At 39.6% G+C, this 22,358-nt stretch overlaps 1 protein-coding gene across 2 annotated transcripts in view; it reads left to right on the top strand.

The window, feature by feature from the left end:
- Positions 1-16,816, top strand: part of LOC137193599 (cadherin-6-like) — an 82,785-nt gene extending 65,969 nt beyond the window's left edge. Inside the window, exons 10-12 of one of the 2 annotated variants that reach the window (XM_067604825.1) lie at positions 1,526-1,643; positions 7,189-7,440; positions 12,929-16,816. In XM_067604825.1, coding sequence (XP_067460926.1) covers positions 1,526-1,643; positions 7,189-7,440; positions 12,929-13,476 — 918 coding nt within the window. In that variant the 3' untranslated portion in view covers positions 13,477-16,816. Of the gene's footprint in view, positions 1-1,525; positions 1,644-5,284; positions 7,079-7,188; positions 7,441-12,928 lie in introns of those variants that run through there. The other variant, XM_067604826.1, reaches the window with a different exon arrangement.
- The last annotated feature ends 5,542 nt before the right edge of the window (positions 16,817-22,358 follow it).

Genomic DNA, 22,358 nt, shown 5'->3' on the forward strand with positions numbered 1-22,358 from the left:
CAATACCTCGTCACCCAGTGCCCCTGCAGTGCATGTGCAATTGTATTTGATTTGATATTAAATTATTATTATATTATACATTTCTTTTGAGCTGTGGAACAAGCTAAAACACAACAGTGACATACTGTCACCTTATAAAGATGTTATGAAAATAAATAAGAATGTTGCACAGGGCTGGCTTTGAAACTCAATACAACCAAAATGCATCCATAGCATTGAGTAGCAAAACATATTGAAAGTTGGCATAGATTCTTCAACATGTTCACTTATTCTTTGATCAGATATCACCTGACTTTGGACTGTATTTTATACTATACTATGTTTATTTAACACTGGTAGTAGGTTGGCATATCTTCTTAAATGAAAAAAAGGGTTAAAACCTGTTCAAATTCCAGACCAAGTACTGTTTCCATCAATATTGAAACCCATCTCTAATGTTGCCTTTTTTAATCTCAGAAAACACATTGGCTTAACTAGCTTTTCATTTTTATATTTGTTTCATTGTCATGTGTGTTTATTTAATTTTTGAAGCTCATATTCCACGTGTTGTTCATGTTTCCTGAATTTAAATCCATCCAATACCCTAAAATCCATTGAGATCTGTTTTCAGCATTTGTTGGCTTAAAGCAATTCCACACCCAAAATCTATCTTTGGAGTATGAGGCTCTTACCCCCTGTAGACTTGAAAGCTAACTGTAAAAAGTTTGTAGTGTGCTTCTTCACAGAGTACAGCAGCTGTGCTCAGCTTGAAGTCAGTCAGTTACAATGGATCCCAATGGATTACACAGTGAGAAATGAGTATCAAAAACACCCACAAAGCTTCTCCAACCACTGCTGCAGCATAATCCACTTCTCATGCTGTCAATCCATAGACTCAGTGTGATCCATAAACTCATTGTTTGGCTAACATAGAACTAAATACACTGCTTCACATCCTGCCGTCACACTTCTCAAAACTCCACTGGAAGCAGGTTATTTGGTCACATTTCACAAAAAATGAGAAATACTGAGGGATAATAGGTATAATATCACTTATGGTTACATAACCATATCCAACTAATAATTGTGCATAATAGAAACCTGTTAAGTATGATGACAGGAAAAAGAAAAGTATCGATTAATAGTACTGTTATATTGTGTGAAACAGCAGCAGACAAACTTGGAAATGCATAATATAAGTAAATCAGAAATCTGTCATATATAGAGTATGTATGTATGTTTGCATTGGATTGGTTGTTGGTGTTCATAATTTAGTAAACCCAGTTATTACAGTGTAATATATTATTTTAGGAGTTGTGTTGTGTACAGAAATATTGGTGGCTTATTTAGCAGAGACCAGTGATCCTGATAATATGCAAACTGCTCCGTTGGCAACTTCACAATACATTCTGAACAGGACAGAGTGTGTACTGCCACTGTGAAGGAAACCTCTAACACTGCCAGTCTTTTTCCACTTATTGACTGCTCTTAATTCACTTAACTCCTTTGGGACATTCAAGTTAATTAATGTTGGTGTCTCTGACAGCGGATCCAGACAGTGAGTGCTGTTGATGCCGATGAGCCGTCAACAGGACACAAGTTTTTCTTCAGCCTCGCTCCTGAGGGGACCCACCGCAGTAACTTCTCTGTTCGAGACAATGGAGGTAGGCAACACCTAGAGGTACAATGTTGGCCCAATTGACTGTAATTTGATTTAAGTGCATTTAATTTATTCTGTAAATGATATGGAGTATAAAACAGAGACATTTACTGAATGTGAACTGCTTCAAGTCAAGTCAAGTCAGTTTTATTTATAAAGTGCCAAATCACAACATAAGTTATTTCAGGGCACTTTTCACATAGAACAGGTCTAGACCGTACTCTTTATTTTACAGCGACAAAACATTCCCCCATGAGCAGCACTTGGCAACAGCAACAAGGAAAAACTCCCCTTTAACGGGAAGAAACCTCGAGCAGAACCAGGCTCTAGGTGGGCGGCCATCTGCCATGACTGGTTGGGTTGAGAGAGAAAGAGGGGGACACAGAGAAGCACAGCAACAACAATAATAGCAATAATAATAATAGACATATGACTAATAATAATATCAGCAGCAGTGAGTATCAAGCTGCACATCCATCAGTCCATAGCCAAAGGTGCTGCGAGATGAGAAAGCACAAAACTACTGGGAAAATGCCAAGTTAGTAACATGCATTAATTGGACATGAATGCATACAGATGGAGAGGGGGAGGAGGAGAGAGGAGCTCAGTGCATCATGGGAAGTCCCCCAGCAGTGTAGGCCTATAGCAGAAGGGGCTGTTTTAAGGCAAGCCTCGCCGGCCCTAACTATAAACTTTATCAAAAAGGAAAGTTTTAAGCCTACTCTTAAACGTACAGAGGGTGTCTGCCTCCCGGACCAAATCTGGAAGATGGTTCCACAGGAGAGGAGCCTGATAGCTGAAGGCTCTGCCTCACATTATACTTTTAAAGACTGTAGGAACCACCAGTAAGCCTGCATTCTGGGAGCGCAGTTTTCTAGTGGGATTATACGGTACTATGAGCTCTGTAAGATATAATGATGCCTGACCATTAAGGGCTTTGTAGGTGAGGAGAACTTTTTTAAATTCTATTGTGTATTTTACAGGGAGCCAGTGCAGAGAAGCTAAAATGAAAGAAATATGATATCTTTTTCTAGTTTTTGTCAGTACACGTGCAGCTGCATTCTGGACCAGCTGGAGAGTCTTCAGAGACTTGTTAGGGCAGCCTGATAATAAGGAATTGTAATAATCCAGCCTAGAAGTAACAAATGCATGGACTAGTTTTTTCTGCATCTTTCTGAGACAGGATGTGCCTGATTTTTGCAATATTATGTAGGTGAAAAAAGGCAGTCCTCGAAATTTGTTTTATGTGGGAATTAAAGGACATATCCTGATCAAAGATAACTCCCAGATTCCTTACAGTGGTGCTGGAGGCCAGGGTAATGCCATGTAGAGTAGCTATATCATTACATAATGTGTTTCTAAGGTGTTTAGGGCCAAACACAATAATTCAGTTTTGTCTGAGTCTGATTAGTTTCATCTGGCTTCACTGATAGATATAATTGGGTATCATCTGCATAACAATGAAAGTATGGAATGTTTCCTAATAATATTAGCTAAAGGAAGCATATATATAAGGTGAATAGTATTGGTCCAAGCACAGAATCTTGTGGAACTCCGTGTCTAACATTTGTGTACATAGAAGATTCATCGTTTATGTTCAAACTGAAATCAGTCTGACAAATATGACTTAAACCTGCTCAATGCAGGGAAGGTTAGATATATATATCTATAGGTGGCTAAAATGCCTGAATCAAGAGGAGGCTTTTTAAGAAGAGGTTTAATTACTTTAAAGGACTGTGGTACATAGCCTGTTACTAAAGACAAATTGATCATATCTAGTAATGAAGTGCTAACGGAGGATAAGACTTCCTTAAGCAGCCTAGTTGGGATGGGGTCTAAGAGAGAGGTTGATTGTTTAGATGAAGAAATCATTGAAGTTAGTTCAGGAAGGTCAATTGGAGAAAAACAATCTAAATATATGTCAGGTTTTGCAGCTGTTTCTAAGGTTTCTGTTTTTGTGGATAAATTGATGCCTGTTGAGGGTGGGAGATCATGGATTTTGTCTGTAATTGTTAGAATTTTATCATGAAAGAAGCTCATGAAGTTGTTACTGTTGAGAGCTATAGAAATACATGGATCAATAGAGTTATGACTCTTTGTCAGCCTGGCAGAAGTACTAAAAATGAAACCTGGGGCTGTTTTTATTCTCCTCTATTAATGATGAGTAATAGTTGGCTCTTGCATTACAGAGGGCCTTCTTGTATTTTTTAAGACTATCTTGCCAGACTCAGCGAGATTCTTCCAGTTTGGTGGAAAACCATATCCTTTCAAGTTTTAACGATGTTTGCTTTAATTTGCGGGGAGCTAACCTGTTATGTTTTATTGTCTTCTTTTGTAAAGGGGTGATGGAGTAGAGTGTCATTAGCACTGAGCCTGCGGCACTATCAACAAGATGATCTATTTGGGAGGGACTAAAGTTAGCATAAGAGTCCTCTGTTGTATTGAAACATGGCATTGAATTCAATGCTACTTGAATTGCTTCCTTAGCTACAGCACTTTCAGATAGATATCTAGAGAAGACATTTTTGTCTAATTGCAGTCAGTTAGCAGCTAGATAGCTAATTAGCTGCTCAACTGCAGCACATTAAACAGCATGTAAACATACCTGCAGATGTCACTACGGACCTGCTAGATGCTGGTTTGGTCGTTCAAAATCCCTGTTCGCGACGCACTGTCTGTCCATGACCTGTACTTATAGCATTATAGCTTATAGTTTGTTTACTTTGTCTTAAATGAGACATTAAATTCTGCAATTAATCTGCTGTTCACATGCGTGCCAAACTGTGGGGGGGCGATCCGTACAGATCACAGATCAACTACGATCCGTTACACCACTACTAACTATAGTAGCTAACAATTGGTTTTCCATGGTGCAGAGCCTCGCCTCCAACACTGCTAATAAACTACATTTATTATATGTGCCATTATCACTAAAGGAGGCAGAGGAATAGCCAAACATATGACACACCAAGCAAGAGAGCAGGAGCGTGAGAGGGAGAGGGAGAAGCCATCACTAACTGCTAAGCTAAATTAGCTGCTAAGCTAACTGCTGAGCTAAAGTAACTAGCAACTGTGGGAAAAGTGATAAAAGAAGGAGAGAGCTAAGAGTGTTTGAGCAGAACAAATGTAAGTTTAAATGTGCGGTGGGTAATTATCTGCAGTAATGAAGAATATAACAAAATTAACTGAGTTGAGAGCAGCCAAAATGCTGTCAGTAAACACAGCCAGCCACCAGAAATGAGACAATACCCTTACTGCAGCCCGTCAGCAACACGTCAGCACCCAGTAGTGGGAGTAAGAATGTACTAGCTGACGAAGAAACAAGAACATTTAAACAAGTAATCATGCTCAAGCTACTTGTGACTCATATAGGGCTGGGTAATATAGCAAACACGTTTATCCCAATTTATTATACATCAATATACAGCATATTGCAACCTAAATTAGGTCAATATTTCTATTGAGTGTCCTACATTCCCCGGTAGTAAGAATCAGTGAAACATGACTAAGAATTGTCTAAGCTGCAAGCAGTAAATTTACATAAGTCATTCAGAACATTAAGATAAACAGAAATCTTCAATCTTGTCAGTATAAATACTGATAAGTGTTATAAATGGTGTGTATTAGGCAGCAGGGGAAGGACCAAAATGCAGCCTATAGAGGTAGGCAGGGACAGTTCAGTGAGTTTATCGTCATAAGTGAAGATACAGAAGCTCACAGGCATGGGTGGCAAGTCTCAACAGTAGTAACATTAAATCCTTAGAGTTGCAGTGATGAAATACGGAAAAGTCCAGACAGGCTGACAAGCAGGTGCAGATATGGTACAGGTCCACTGAAAACAGAAGCTCAAAAGCACTAACAAAAAGCAACATGACAACAACAATGAACTGACAAAAGAACAAAGGCTCTGGTCTGGTATATGAAGTAAGTGGCTGATAAAGGAATGAGTTGCAGGTGAGGAGTGGGCGGAGTAGGCCAGGTAACTGCAGAACTGATGAGAAGTGGGAACAGGTGTGTAGATAGGGAAAGGAGGGAAAGTCTGAGAGCATCTGTTGGGCAGCTTGAGGATGGCAGCTCTGGGGAGCTGGAGGAAAATACATAGCCTTGGAGAAGTGAGCAGGGGCTAGAGACAGAGAGCAATGCAGAGGGCTGAGGATGAGAGTGTGGCTGCAGAGGAGTACTGAGGAGCAGATTGTGACAGATAAATCCCAGAGTGTGAAATGAGTGTGGACAGTAACACTTTATTTTATAGCTCCATTATTTCCTATTAATTTCTAAGTTTTCTGTGAAGAACTGTAGAATATGGTAGAAAAAAAAGGGACAATACTGACAAAGTTTTGAGACAGTTACTTTAATTAGTTCGTTCAGTCAGAGACACTTATGTCAGTGAATTAACCAATTATAGCAAATGGTTATACTGTAAGATTCATTGGAAAAAGCTCTTCTGTGTGAGGGGGCTCTGAAAGGATGCAAGCAGTGATGAGAATTCTGCTCAGAGAAATAATCCTCTAATAAACATACAGTACATGAACATTAATCTCAGTCAGATCAACAATATGAAATACCACACAAGGGGGAGGAGGTTGGGTGGTGGAGAGCTGCAGCAGCAGACAGTGTTGGCAAGAGCGTAATCAGCAGAGTGAACTGAGATGGTGTCAGGTTACACCTGCAGGAGCGTGATTGCATGTTACCATCCACACAGCTGTGGATGAGTCAGTGATTGTGAAGCATATTGAAACCAGCTGAGACCAATCCGCTGAAACAAGCACATCTTCAGTGCTCTGCCTGAACTAATGCTATGCTCCATTTGTGTTGAGTTTAGAAGCAGTAGATTTCCAGAGGAATTTCATAGAAAATGTTTCAGCAGTGTCCAGTTGAACACTGACTCTATTTTATCTATAGTCAGTGGCAAATGACATGATTCCTCTATTTTGCCATCTATTATGTAGCTAAAGTTCACTTCCATCACAGTACCTTGTTTCCTCGTTTATCCACAACATTTCTTTCCACATAATGTTGCTTTTGATGTTGAGCTGTGGCTATATTGACAGAATTTAATTTTACTCTTAAGGAATACTGGAAGGCATCTCTTTTGTCTTTCTATCTAGTTTTTGAAATGAAACCAATAGCATGTGGAGGGTTTGGCTAACTCAAAAAACCCTGCTGCATATTGTTTTAAAGAAGTGGGCTGTCCAGTACTGCCATATGGAACAGGATATATGGAACAGAAACATGATTGTGCTTTTTCAAGAAATGTACCACCAGTATATCCTTTTTCTTCATTTTCATATCTGGAAATTGTCTTTACTGAGATGTATTTCTTTCGCCCAGCCCTGCTTTCAAAGATAGAAAACAGATTCATCCTCAAACTGTGTCTCCTCAGTGAGGACGAATGACTGAATCCCACCTTGTTGCACCCACATTTCTCTTTCAAACCTGGTAATGAAGTGATTTTTTATTCTCACCTCTGCTGTGTGACAAAGTGTGAGACACACTGTGAACTGCTGGTGTGCTACATGGATCTTCTAACTGAACTTTATTCAACCCAGATAACACCGCCGGCATCCTGACACGTCGAGCCAGCTACAGCCGCCTTCACCAGAGCATCTACCTGGTTCCTGTGGTGATCACCGATGGCGACTACCCCATGCAGAGCAGCACCGGGACCCTCACTGTGCGGGTGTGCACCTGCGACCGTGAAGGCAACATGGAGCTGTGTAACGCTGAGGCTTTGAGCAGCTCTCCTGGCCTCAGTACCGGAGCACTCATTGCCATCCTCCTGTGTGCCATCATACTGCTGAGTAAGTATGCGAGAATGTGTGTGTGTGTGTGTGTGTGTGTATTATTATCCAACACTGGCCTTTTATTAAGAAAGAAAGAAAACATCCTTATATCTGCAGATAAGGACACTCAAGAAGGTAAGTAGAGTAAAAATACATAATGCTGTACAGGGATAGTGCAGGTTGCAGTAGTAGATGGTAGATAATGGGCTGTATTTGTACAGTAATGTTATGACTGCACTGAAATGACATAGACATGTGCTTTTTCTGGAGCTCTCAGGGGAGTTTGATCAGTTTTAAAAAAAAAAGGGGATGATGGAGTTTTCATGTCATTTTTGCATATGCTATATGGAATTTTAAAACTAAAAAATCCATTATGAACCACATGTCAACAATAACCAAATCTCATATACATAGTATCTTTATGTTTCAGTTGTTTTTCTTGTGAAGCAACTTAATGTCAATATAACAATGCCATATAAAATGCTTCTTTTATAAATGTCATCATATACTAAATAAATTGAACAGAACCTTAACACCCATATCCCCTTCCCTCCCTCATTAGGAGTGCTGTTAATGACTCCTAATCTGCAAAATCCATCTCAATCTTTGCCACATTTTGTCAAATACTTTAAGCTTATCATCGAGGATACTGCAGATGCAACATGTTGAAAATGTCCAAGAGGAAAAAAGAAACTGTATAACTTGGGAGAAACTTAGATTTTAAGACATCGACCACATGTTTGAAGACTTGTAGATACTGTCAGCTGAGCCTCTGCTGTTGTACTAGAACACCAGTACAAACAGTAGTTTTTTTCTTTTCAGTTCCATAAAATCAGTCAAACAATACTAACTTTTTCTACTCTGTCACCATGAAAGTCCTGGTCCCCCTTTACACAAAGAATGGTGCTCACTGGCTTGTACAAGATGCTACAAAACACACTCAAAAGTCTGTGCGTTAAGGCCAAGCCATCAATTTTTCATCAGAAAGAATAAAAAAGAAAGCCAACAGTGATGAAGAGAAATATTGTTTTAAGGAACAATGCACATTCATAAACGCAATTTAAAAAAATAAAAAAAAAATGCCACTGTAGAAAATGATGAAAAAATATTTTGCACAAAATCAAACAGCATAAAAACAATTTTGACAGAAATGAAATGTGTGCACACAGCATGTAACATATATGATCATGCATCTGTTTGCTCAGTGCAGTGGTTCCACTTGTACAGCATCGTAAAACGCTAGCGACCATTCTGCTTTCTCATTTGATCTAATGGAAAACAATGTTGATTCAGAGCTCCAGTCTGCCGCTGCTGCTCGTCAGAATCAAACCTCATATGGAAATGAATGCATCTCATCTACCACCACATATCCACTTATCCTCTTATTCATGCAATGGTCACAGTCTAGTGGGCTGCTGGGAAAATGAATACATATTTATGCCGCTGAATGTGCAGTCATTGCAGGCTTAGTGGACACACACACACAGCAACACACAGAGATGTATGGAGACACACACATGAGGTAGGCAGGGCTGTAATGTAGTGTCCACACTTACATGAGTGCAGAGAGATGAGAGCAGCCAGCCATCAACAGCCACCACTCTCTCTCTTTCTCACACACACACACACAATCAAATTCACACACACACCCCAAGCAAGTTTACATTTACCGTAATAACTCTTTCATAACCCAGTTAAAGCAACACTCTTGTCTGTAGACGTTGTCATGCAAAGGCCTTAATCAGATTATTTTAATCAGACAAATGTTATAATCAGAACAAGCACACTCCACTTCAACACAGATTTCTGCTCAGTGTTTTATTTATCAGGGTATGTAAACAAGGGCAGATTCAAAACATTCATGATTCAATTGAATATGTAAAACTAATGTCACAACTTAATCATCATTCCTGAAACACCCCTATCATTTCCCTTTCAAAGATCCCCTTCAGACATGTCTTAACACATATAAAAACACTTTGATTTGAATAATATTGTGTATCTGATGTGTTTTTTTTTTCCACAAAAAAGTTCAATTACCTCGTTAAAGTCCTTAAAATGACATCTCGCTCCATGGAAACCAGAATCTATAAATATGCAAATATTGTTCATTTCAAAAGCTTAACTGCCTTACACAAGATGTCTTCAACTGTGAAGTCCATTCTCAGTGTTTGTGTGCTGGAGGCTTCAAGTTTCCACATCACACTTGTGTAAGTTGAATACTGGACCACGCCTAGCTTCCAGGCTAGTTTTAATGTCAGTTGAACTGCTGCTCATAACTCAGCTACAACAGCTCTTCTTCTTAGATATTACAGCAAAGAGTGCAGACAGGTCCATCATACTCATCTATAGTTGATGTGATTACAAGTCCTGTGCGCTTATAACATGAACAAAATACAAAAATACATCAACTTTTCAACTAATGCTTGCAGCAAAGGGGGGAAAAAAATCAGTGTGATCGCACCCTAACAGCCAATCCATACTGAAAGTGTTTTTGGAAGTTTTTTTGAGCATCTCACAGCACAGATGTGCTTCCATTTTATTAAATGTATCAAGGATGCACGTCTCACCGAGACGTTTTTTTAATCTATTTTTTAGTCTATTTCTGTCATGTTTAGTGAAGCATAATCTGCACAGACAGCTGTTTAAATCACACAAATATCCCTCTGTATATGTGTTTTGACCTTATTAACCAACCTGGCCTCACAATCTGCCTACAAATAACATGACTTTATACTTTCTTTTTTTTATTGTGCTTTAGAAGAGTTCTTTGACTCAGCGGCGACTTTCAAATTGTGTGCAGTACATACACCAAAGTCCAATTTTACATGCAGGTTATACGCCAATTTAACACCACATTTTTAATCTTTTCACATCTTATTTAACGCCATTGGTTAGGTTTAGGCACAAGAACCACTTGGTTAGGGTTAGGGTTATGTCCCAACGTGACACTAACAATCTCTGGTTAAAATGCCCAACGTGACATTAAGGATGTCTGGTTGGTGGTCTCCAACAGTGTTCTCCTGCTGCTCTTGCAACTTTTTGCCAACAATTTATCTAGTCATCCACCCAACCCGCCTCCTTCTAATAAGCCAAAAATCATCTTATAAAATAAAATAAAGTCACATGATATTGACATCACTTCCCGGGGAAGGATTGGCGTATCACCTGCACACAAATGTGCACTGCACGCAATTTAAAAGTGTAAAGTTGTGTTATTTGTACGCAGATTGAAGAGACTGGGCTTGTATTACCTGTATCTACATGGATTGATCAAGGCTCCCAGTCTGTGAGCTCATCTGTTTCAGTACAGGCAGATTCCTTTCACTCACTACGGTGGGCAGGGAAATAAGATCAATGAATCAATACATACAAACACTGTCGATTTCTTCCCATGGAGCCAACATGAAAACTATTTTGGTTCAGTAAATTTCTGCTGTCAGTCAGCCTGGTGAAGGCAGGTTAGCCAGCTGCTGGTGCAGAACGGATAGAACACACTTATGCACTGCTCACGTCTAGCTTCCTATGTGGATTCCCATTAAGAAAACTGCCTTTAAGAAAATGTGTGATAATACATGTAGACAGAAAATATATTCAGACATGTTTATAACTGAAAGAAGAGCAAATAGTGAAGCCAGTTCACAGTCTGGTTCCTCAGAGAAAATTCTTTGTGTTGAACTGTATTTAACATGTTAATCAAAACAGCCTTAAGCTGCAGTATTTCAGTAGCACTGATATAACTATGAATGTATTCATCATCCCTTCAACCATTTCTTTTCTGTTAATCCATCTTCGTCTCTATCTCCCCTGTACATACAGCAACTGCCTTCTTTATCTATCTGATTTTTTTTTTTTTTTTGCTCTGTCTCTCTGTATCTACTTTCACTTCTTCTAATTCTTTCAGCATCTGATATTCTCTCCTTCACATCACAGCTCACGTTCTCCTGCTCCTTTGCAGACATTTCATGCTGTGATCTTTGGTGCTTCCGTGTATGCATTATCAGTTATTTCAGTTCCCTGACCTTAACTCCGCCTCTGCTCTTTCTTGTTGCTCTTACTTGATTTAAATTCAAACTGGCCTGCATGAGTTTAGCCAATCAAATGTTCTGCATGATTATTTATGGCTGAGCCCTCTGAAATCAAAGGCTGCTGCCCTTACTGTCTGCCGGGCGGTGCAGCCTTCATGTTTGTACAGGAAGAATAGTTGCTGCCCTGGTAGCAACTAATGTGGATCCAAATAAACAAATATAGTCATCTATCCTTTTTAGTAGTCATGACATTATATAGTTGGAGTTTAAAGCTGCTATAATAAATGTTTTTATTTTAATAGTGGATCAAATGACTTGAAACATGAAAGGTGACAGAGAATTATCATGTGACTCTTGAGGTCCCCTCAGCTCTACAGAGCATTTTAGTCTCTCATCGGTGCTTCCAGCAGTAGCAGGCAACTGTTTTCAGTGAAAAAGCTCTGATGAACCAAACAGCAGACAGACAGTTAGTGACTTACTGGTGAACTTAGTGAAGCATTTAGCAGCTCTCTGGAGTTAGTGGAGACTAAAACAGAGCTAAAAAAAAGAGTGAATATTGGACTTAAATTTGTCAAGTGGACAGAAACATTGCTCCAAATGAATGATATTGTTACTATCTGTCTGTTGTATATGAGAATATACAACTGCTGAAATGATAATATGCTAATGTTGTGTTTACAGCTTGTTGTGCTGCCCAACTGGCCCAAAAAACAAATGAATGCAGGATTAAAGGATAATACTGGTTCATTGGGTCTCGTTTCATACTTTTAGTCATCATTTCTGATAGTAATAGTTCTGATAGTAATAATAACATCGCACACACCAAGTTAATTGATAAGCTCTGGGAACAAATTGACATCACTAAAAAGAAATTTGAATTCAAGCGGTACGACGATCAGACTTTTAAATCCGACTTATTTGGTTAAGAAATCGAAGTTCACAGAAGTCCTTTCATTGTACTTATGGTTCATTCACACACACAGACTCAAATACCTAGAGATGCAACAACATGCCATCTATTGTTGATTGAACACTGTAAAATGTGGAGAAAGGTACAACTCAATGCAAATGTCTTCTTATGGGAGTGACTTCCTAGCACCAAATCAAATAAATCAAATACTCTCAGTGTAAATGTTGTGCTTGATGTACCATGCACACATGCTTCAGGGATGCTGTCACATCGTGCAGTGTGGTGGTACCTTCAAATAAAGTGGTTGGCTTGTTTATAACCTGTCTGCTTCTTGCCGCATTTGACGTCATTGTACTGCTGTGGCTGTGTTCCCAGAATTCAGTAACGAAATTGATGAGAACAATGTTATCATAGCTGATAGAAAAGAATCCATACAAACCAAAATAGGACTCAAATTGTGAAGAACTTGAATTTCCCTTTGATTTATTATCTGTCTTCAGTGGCTGTGTGTTCTGATGCTTACTGTTCACCGTCTAATCATTTATCTTTCTGCTGTTTTCTCCCGCAGTGATCGTGGTTCTGTTCACCGCATTGAAACGCCAAAGAAAGCAAGAGCCTCTGATCATCTCCAAGGAGGACGTCCGGGACAACGTAGTGAGCTACAACGACGAGGGCGGAGGCGAGGAGGACACCCAGGCCTTCGACATCGGAGCGCTGCGTCACCCAGATGCTGCCGCTGCCTTGGAGGAGTCCACCAAACAGAGGCGCGACATCATCCCCACTGACACCCTGCTGTACCCGCCACACCGCCGACCTGCCCCCGCCACCTCCAGCCTCATCATGCCGCCGGTCAGCATGGCATCACGGGATAACGGGGACGTACGTGAGTTCATCAACCAGAGAGTTCTAGAGAACGACTGCAACCCAACAGCACCGCCGTACGACTCGCTGGCCACCTACGCCTACGAGGGCGCGGGCTCGGTGGCCGAGTCACTGAGCTCGCTGGGCTCAGCCTCATCCGAAGCTGAGCAGGACTACCACTACCTGAGTGACTGGGGGCCCAGGTTCAGGAAACTAGCTGACCTGTATGGAGCCGAGGACAGCGACTTCTCCTAACAAAGACACTCACAAATTCAACACACACACACTCATACACATACACACACACACACAATTCCGCATCAAAGAAAGGTTCAGGAAACATTATGACCAGTGCAGCAACGTTTAACTACCACAAACTCAATATTAGAGATTGTGATGAGCTTTAAGAAGATGTAAAAAACTTTTAAAAAAAGAACAAACACTCCACATGATGAACTAACAGATGCGTTGGCAGATGTTAGTTCCATTTAATGGAATATTCAAGAACACCACCAGATCCTTGACCTGCCATCACTACACATGGATCCAAAAATGAAGCTTAGTCATTTACAAAAGTCCTAAATATCTGTTTTTGGAAGCGGGAACTAATGGATGTAGAAATGTAAATCAACCAGCACAGCGGTGGAGCCCAAAGATCTGTAGTTCCACCAGTGTTAACCTCTTCAAAGACTCATTTCAGGCCTGAGTGGAGTTTTGAATCAAAATTGGACAGTATTTTTATTGAGAATTGGATTTTTCCTACTTTCAGGCTTTGCTTTAATCTCTCCAGGGTTACCAAATAACCACTGAGTGTTTCCTGTGGCTTTACATGTGCCATTCAAGGCAAGCTGAATGGAGGGAAGTGTTTTCCAGTCAGGTCATTCAACAAAAACCCTGTGTAGTTATTTCAGGACTGGACCGGAGTTCTTTTTATTTCTTTTTGACTAAGTGCCCTTCTGCTGCCCTTCGAGCTGAACTGTGGACGCCTGTTGGCTGGCTGAGACTGGAGGGGGCTAATGACTCTTACATGATTGCTTTTTGTCTTTTTTGCTGTCTTGTACAAAGTGATCATTCCAGAGGAGCTGTTCTGAAGGATCCTCACTTGTAACGCCTTCTTCGGGACACAGAGTAAAAAGAGGACAACTCATATGACTAAATGCACTGATTTCTTTATGTTTATGCAGGTTTTTAGATTTTTTTTTTTTTTTTTGGTTGATTTCTTTGTGCTGCACACAAAAAGATATGTGTTCAAGGCATCATTTCTAGATTTTTAGCTTCTTGATTAAGTGTATATTGTGTTAGAAATGTGGTTTAACTGAGTTATATCGGAGGTATAAGTTCTATAAATCTTTAATTTTACTGCAGCCTTTTTTCTATAAAATACGTCATACAGACAGTTGTTGAACAATGTTAAAAAAAAAAGTATTTTGATTGAGAATATGCTCTATCTTAAAAGAACGTGTGGAAGCCCTGTCTTATCAGTGGGGCTGTCACTTTTTATTCAAAATTCAAGTATTTGAAGATGTGGAAAAAATAAATAGTTGATCTATAATGAACTTGTAGCTCTAAATTCAGGCCAATCATAAAATGCAGTCTGATCTTTTTCCTGCCCTCTTGCCCTCTCAGTAAACTAGGTAGTTGTAGTTTTCTCCATTAAAGCGGCCCTAATCAATATTTTTGTGTTAACAGTTGATCAAAATGACCATTTATAATGTGAAAAATGTTGCTCGTAGTAACAAACACACAGAAATTATTAGTCTACTCTGCAGTTCCCCTCAGCTCTACAAAGCATTTTAGCCTCTTTTAGCTCATTATTTTGGTTTTTACGTACTTCAACTTTACTGTTTTGGTTCACTCTCACAGCTCCCATCAGCCGTATTTCCAGCAGCAGCAGGCAGCTGTACAATACCTGCCCAGCACCAAACAGTAGACAGACAAAGTTAGGGACCAGCAGATAAACATTTAGCAACTAAAGTGCCAGACATTTCCCTCAGGAGTTGGTGGAGACCAAAACAGAGTTAAAAGTAGAGTGAATATTGGAGGGACATTCAGCAGGTGAACTCTCCTGAGTGATATCACCGCTCCCTATCTGATGGACATGTAACTAAGCAACAGTTTGTTAACATCAATAATGTGATCATATGTCAATGTTGTGTTAAAAGAATATTTTGACATTTTGGGAGATATCCTTATTCACCTTCTGGCTGTGAGATAAGAAGATCAATATCAATGTCATGTCTGCAGGAAATATGAAGCTACCATCAGCAGAGGGTTAGCTTAGAGGTTTAGACTGGAAACAGGGAAACAGCTAACCTGGCTCTGTCCAAAGATAACAAAATACACCCACTAACAACTCTGAAGCTCATTAATTATTATATCTCATATTTTAATGTTGGTCCAAAAACCAACCTCACAGACACTGCAAGGCTCCAAGTATTCACAAAACCCATCAATGAAGGCTTAACACAAAACAGAGTAAGCAAGATGCGCTGAACAGATAATCATGACACCATCTGAGGAGGAATGCGCAAAAGTATATCAGATTCAAAACAATAGATGGTAAAATGGTGAACAAAGGTAGGGATGTTTGCTGCCTTTAAAAGTAACATTACCACACTAAACCCGAAGGTCTCTCCAGAGGCAGAACCACATCAACTCTACAACGTAACATTAGCTTAGAATTTGGCTACATTTAATTACAAATTATGTGTTAGTTCTTAGTCGTTCAAACATGACTTTTTGAAAAAGTGACAGCCCTACCTCGCAGCCAGCATTGCGGCTTGAATGTCTTTCAGTGACTGGTAACCTCATTTTAAGCTTGATATTATTTCCTGCTCTTACCTGTTTTCTCCCATGTACTTGCATAGTTTGATTTGAGGATATGATCCAAATGTTTTTACCCAAAGGTGTTCTGACACAGATATCAGTCGCTGCTTTGTCTAAAGCAAAACAAACAAACAAACAAAAAAAAACAACAACAACAATAAACAGCTTTTATTCTTTACTTTACAGTTTTGTTCAGCCCACCTCCGTGTCTTATCCCGAGGCATGAGGTTTTGTTGTTAAATGTTGTAATTAACTAACACTGGAAGGCAGCGTATTTGTCATTTGCTTTGATGTTATACTACATTACATTGCTGAAGCAAAGGGTCAAAATCACAACAGTCAACCTCAGTGCAATGTGATCAAAACATTATTTTCCAAGTGAGGAATGAAACCATGAAGTCGGGATCGTTTAGGGATTCAGACTTTTAGTCGTCCTGATTTGATATCAGGAGTTTCTATTATGTGTTTTGGCAGTTCCAGTGAAAGCAGCAGTTTGTTCCAGTTGTGTTTTGTGACCGTTGTGCTTTGGAGGCTTAAAACAAAAACGTCCACATCTTTTTCTTTATATTGTGATTCATTCTTTTTGTACCAAATATTTATAGGACACATGGTGATATTCTTGGAGGGGAAAAAAATCCAGATGCCGTCCAGCTTCACTGTTTTTTAATGTAATTTTGGAGGTGTGAAACTTGCTGTGGGCAGTATACCGTCCGTATATGATGATGTATTCAGTTGTTTAATTTTATCAAAATAAACTTTTACAGTTAAACTGTTGTTTTGTTTTTAATTTATTGACTTACAGCCATGAAAACCATGTTAATCTTCATCTGTTACATCTGTCTCTTCTGCTAACCTCACTCATTAACAGTGTCTTTTCTTAAAAGTAATTCAAAAATAGAAAATGAATTCTCCACTTAGAGGTAGCAGAAACAAACATTTCTCTGACGCTCGGTAAAAGTATTCCCCATGCATCTTTTTAAAACTTCCAAGTGAAGTTTGCACTGACATGTAACAACCAGTAAACCTGTAAAGATGAGGATTCTCTGGCTTCTACTGGATATTTTGGTTTCCTGCTCACACAAGACCTGTTTGTCCCAGACTGTCATGTTGACATGGAGGACATGGCCCAAACCAAACAACTGATTTCAGAAGTGATGTACTGATTACAATATTATTTTGTCTGGAGAGAGGAAATGATCAGACATTCAACAGAAACATGGGAGGAGTCACTGTTAAATCAAATTAATCAAACATGTTTGGGTGTCTGGGGGAGATCACAACCAGATGTTCACACTCCCCAGAAAGTGAAACAAGCATAAATTCTGTGCTGACTCAAAGTTTTGTGTTTTGGATCTAAAACCTGTGACTGGGACAAGCAAACTGTAGGAAAGTCTTGTAGTGTAGACTAGGCTTAAAAGGCAGGATTGGGTTTTATCAAGTCTGTTTTAATACGATACTGATGTGCCATTATGTACGTGGAAATAGGTCTTGGATGCTGTAACAATTCCTGTGTTCCATACTAACCCAGAAGCTATCCTCTCTGAACACAACTACAATGTTGGAAATAGGGAACAAAATTCACAGCCCTCATTCCAAAGCTCAGCTGAGGCTAAAATGAGGGTTCAGCAGTCAAGAGTAGAGGTGGATCCAATTCCGAATACGGTATTCGGAAAAGCACAAATAGTGGATTGTTGTAAATATTTCTTTCATACAAATATTTTAAAATGAAAAAAAAACCATATCAAATAACAGTGCACAGGTTGGTTACATCGCTATCTCAGTCTCTCTCCTCTGCTCCACTGTGTTTATGGAAAGACCTTTAATTCAAAATCCTACCCAAACTGTACACCACCTTTCCAGTTACTAGACACCTAGCATCCAAACTGTACACCACCTATCCATTTACAAGACACTACCTATCCAGTCATCCTGCACTGCCACTCAGTGGACATCACACGCAACCCAGTCGACAGTGCAGAGCGACTCAATTGGACATCGTGTGCCACCCATTCAGCAGCACACATCATCCAATTGACAGTGTGCAATGTCCAATTTGACATTGCACGCTACCCAGCTGGATAGCAGCGATTGGACAGAAATTCAGTCGCCTCTCTTATAATGGAAGTAGAGCGAGAAAGGCAAAAGCAAACTCTGGAAATAAGTGAAAATCTTGGTATTATTAATCTTAATGTATGCTCTCTAGTCTGTTGGTCAGTTGTACCATCATGGATAATCCTAGAACCTGAAGTTGATGTATGCATACTGAATAATAACAAAAGATAGAAATCAGGAGATATGGTCAAGGAAGTTAAGTCTCATCTGCAACAAGGATGGAGTTTATATTTACAGAATACAGATGGATCAAAGGATCCACAGAGTGGGAAAGTGGCATTTGGAGTAACCATTCCTTGAATTAAAAACAGACATAGAATTTCAGATCAGATGTCATATGCAGTGATTCAGCCACAGCTTTAACTACAATGAGAGATATCAAATCCAAGTCCAGACCTGATATATTAGCAGAGATTTATCAAACATACAAAATTCACAAGGCAGGGTCCATGTATCTTTGTCCTCCATCCATCCATCCATCCATCCATCGATCTATCCAATCTGTCTAGGCTATAAGCATAGCCAATGAGATGCAGTAGGGGCAGATAATATAGATATAACAATAAAAAAGTGTGTGAATGTCCATTTTTTCAAGTTGTTTATCCTGTTATTTGGACACAGAACAGCTACCTTCGTCTCAATGGATTAGAGGGACTACGGGACTGAAAATAGAAAGAAATCCCATACTCGTGTCAATGGGAATTCCCAAGTGACGTCATGCAGGGACGTAGGGATCATAGACTGTATGTAAATATGGACGTAGTCACCATGACATCAGCCATTGGTTTGTGAACTGCCATCTATAAGAACTGCTCGGCTGGCACATACACCAAAAAAAGTTTCTAGCTTCCGGGATTGCTTCCGCGTTGTGTGGGGGCATACTTATAATACATCCATGGTTTAGCGATTTGAACATCACCATCTTGGATTTGACCACTGCAATGTTTGATTTTGGAGCCAAATGTAACCATATTTGGACGAGAGGGTGGAGCTGACCATAGCGCTAGCTGCTAGCTTGGTTAGCATGGTGCATTTACAGTCTATGGTTAATAGTAATAATGCTAAAGCTGATGCTAATTTTAGCAAAAAACAGGCCTAAAACCATTAAAAGTGGGTGGAATGGAAACTAAGTTTGCTCTTATTGTAGAATTAGCAGAGCATCTGTGTCTATAGGTGGCACGGTTTTAAGTGACCCTGATAGGTATAGCGTTGGTAGAGGAGTGTTCAGCAGGACGCAGAGAGAGATGCTCATCATTATGGACAGGAGTGGTTTCTATAGTGGGGTCACACTGAGGTAAATATCAGTCAGAATTAAAAGCAAAATATTGTATGAAGTTCTGAGTGAGCTAAATCAAGTCAATATTTTACAAAGTTACAATCTGTTTAGAACCAGATTCCCTCTTTTTGTTTCCACAGAATGAAGTTCCTCGCTGAGCTGTGGCGGAGGGATACATTCTGGTAATTGCTTGTAAGTCTGTTGACTTTACCTGGCCTTTACTACTCTAAACTTTAAAGTGATTTTTTTTTTCTTTGCAGATTTTATTGCTGGAGTATTTTTGCAGTCTGTTGTTTCAGACACAAAAATTTTCGTAACAACCTGCTCCAACTCTTGTGTTTTGGTGTGTGCGCCTCATCTCAGAGCCCATGCTCCTACCTCTGCACTTGACATAGAATATGGTTAGTGTCTGTGTTTACCTGCTGTCTTCTGAAAGAAACAAGTGATGAGCAAATGCATTCCAGAGATTTCCTTTGAGAGATCCTGAGAGGAGCGAGTTGTGGCCACAGCTGTCAACATGGACATTAATACACCGTTTGCAGCTCAGTAGAAGAGGAGCTACAAGAAAATGTCTGAAGAACACGTTCATGCCATCACCATCACTGAGCTGACAACAGTTGACGAGGGGGTATATGTGTAAACAAATACATAGGATGAGGGTCACTCTGTAACATGTGAATAAAACAGCAGTTCCACATCTACATGTGACTACTAGAATGTATCCCTCCACCACAACTGAGGCTGCTGAAGCCTCATTTTAGCCTCAGCATAACTTTGGAAGTCATTTTTACACTGAATGAGGGCTGACTGCATTTTGTCCCCCATTTCTTACAATGTAGTCACATTCCAAGTGAATATCTTCAGGGTCAGTATGAAGAGTATGAATCGTTACAGCGACGAAGACCCATTTCCACATACATAATGGTACATCAATATTGTATCAGACAGACTTGAAAAAACCTGAACCTATCCTTTAAGCTGGGGTTCTCAGTCTGTAGTAATCTCACACTGGAAAAGTAACAAAAATAAGTATACTCAAAAAAGCCATTATGCATAAATCCTTGACTTCTAAAGGGCCTGATATAGTCTGAATGTAGTTTATACTTCATGTTGTGTCTGCATACAGGGACGTGTGCATGTTTGCCTGTGTGTAGGACATGGGCAGATGTAGATGCAGATGCAGAGTTTAAGTATGCTGTTAATGAGGAATAGTTTCCCACAATGTGTGAAGGAAATAGAGGACTCACAGTCTAATTATATATGGAAAGGAAAAAGTCCATCTTCAGCTTTGTATTTTGTATTTTGTATGGTGTGTTCTGTGTGTTTTTTGCTTTGTACTGTTTGTTGTTGTGCTGTCGTATGTTTTGATTGTGGGGGACTGTGGATGTAAATTAGCTTTGAGCTAACTCCAGTGCAGTGCATCTTTAATGTTAAAAACTGTACACATAAACAAATACAATCAATCAATCAGAGAACAGAGGACACAGGAGGCCTTTAACGCAACATTTCAACTGTATTTTCAGGCTTTTCAGGCAGTTTGGTCTGATAATGGAGAACAAAATGGCACAGGCATACTTCTGTTCTTTCTCTTTAAAGAACATTCTCTCTCTTTCTCTGTCTGTATGTGGAAAATCACCATCCTCTACCTTGGTGATATTATGGATTGGAGAGGCTGAAGGTCATCGTCATCTTCAGCTCATTCTTGTCCATCATGTTCTTACAGCTTAGATCCCATTAAAACTACTAGATCATTCACTTAATGACCAAATTAACACAAGACTCAAACATCCTAAACATCATCACGTCTCTTTTATCTATAAATCTAGACTGAATAAAACATTCTTGCCTCAAGGGATTGCTCGATCCCAGAACACAGACACATAAGTGTCTGTGTAGATAATGAATATTAACTTTATCCACTGGTTTTACATGGTGTTATTTTATTTAAAGTATCAAAAGCTAATTGGCTCACAGCAAATATGGGCCATGTAGTACTGGTTCTTTCTGGGGGTTCAGACTAAATACAGTCTGCAGTTTGAACTCAGTGGGTGTTCGAGGGGTGTTGGGGTACATACTGCACACAATGCAGAGAGAGCAACAGAGGCCCAGCAGCTTATTTTGCCCACATGCTTTGATATTTGATCCCACTGGTACTGGATTTATGTTTCTAGGGGATGCAGGGTGATTTGAACATTACCTGTTGATCGGTGATTTTAATCCAGTCTGGGGCATGTATGGGAGTTATTTCTCCCCGTCACAGCTGCAATTACCTACAGTCTTTCAGTGAACTCACCGCTCCTCCTGTAATTTAAATCCCATCCACAGTACCCAGTATCCAACCCGCATCCTTAAATCATGTCCTTAAAGCAGATGTATTTTCTATGTGAAGAGCTGTTTGTACTTTTTTTCAGTTTGGTGTGAAATATGACTTTTGTATGAAATTGAAATGAGTCAGAAATGTTTCTACTAATCTGATAGATGGAAACATGCTCACATAGACATATAGGTATATTTGGGAACCAATATGGCAACAAAAAAAGGCCTCTTTTTAGCCTTTTGGAGCCGTTAAAGGACAGGTTCACAGTTTTTCAAATGTGTCTTAAAACAGCAGTCAGGTGTCCATATGAACAGTGAAAGAGGTTTTCCTCACTGTAATCATTCCTCCTGTTCATTAGGGCTGTAGTCTGCTGGTCGACTGGTCGATTAGTTGGTTGATATGCTCTCGTCCGACTAAATTCTCATTGGTTGAATAATCACTGTGTTACTTTCATAAGGAGAGAAGTGCTACATCAACAGCCTTCCAGGATTAATCCATTATTTCCTGCGGCGGGAGGAACAGACTAGCAAATTACCTGTAAAAACTGGGGTGTATTCAAAACACCCCCGTTGTTTTCACATCTTTGAACTCACCCAACCTAATGGA

The sequence above is a fragment of the Thunnus thynnus genome, chromosome 12 (assembly GCF_963924715.1).
Source record: "Thunnus thynnus chromosome 12, fThuThy2.1, whole genome shotgun sequence".
NCBI lineage: Eukaryota > Metazoa > Chordata > Actinopteri > Scombriformes > Scombridae > Thunnus > Thunnus thynnus.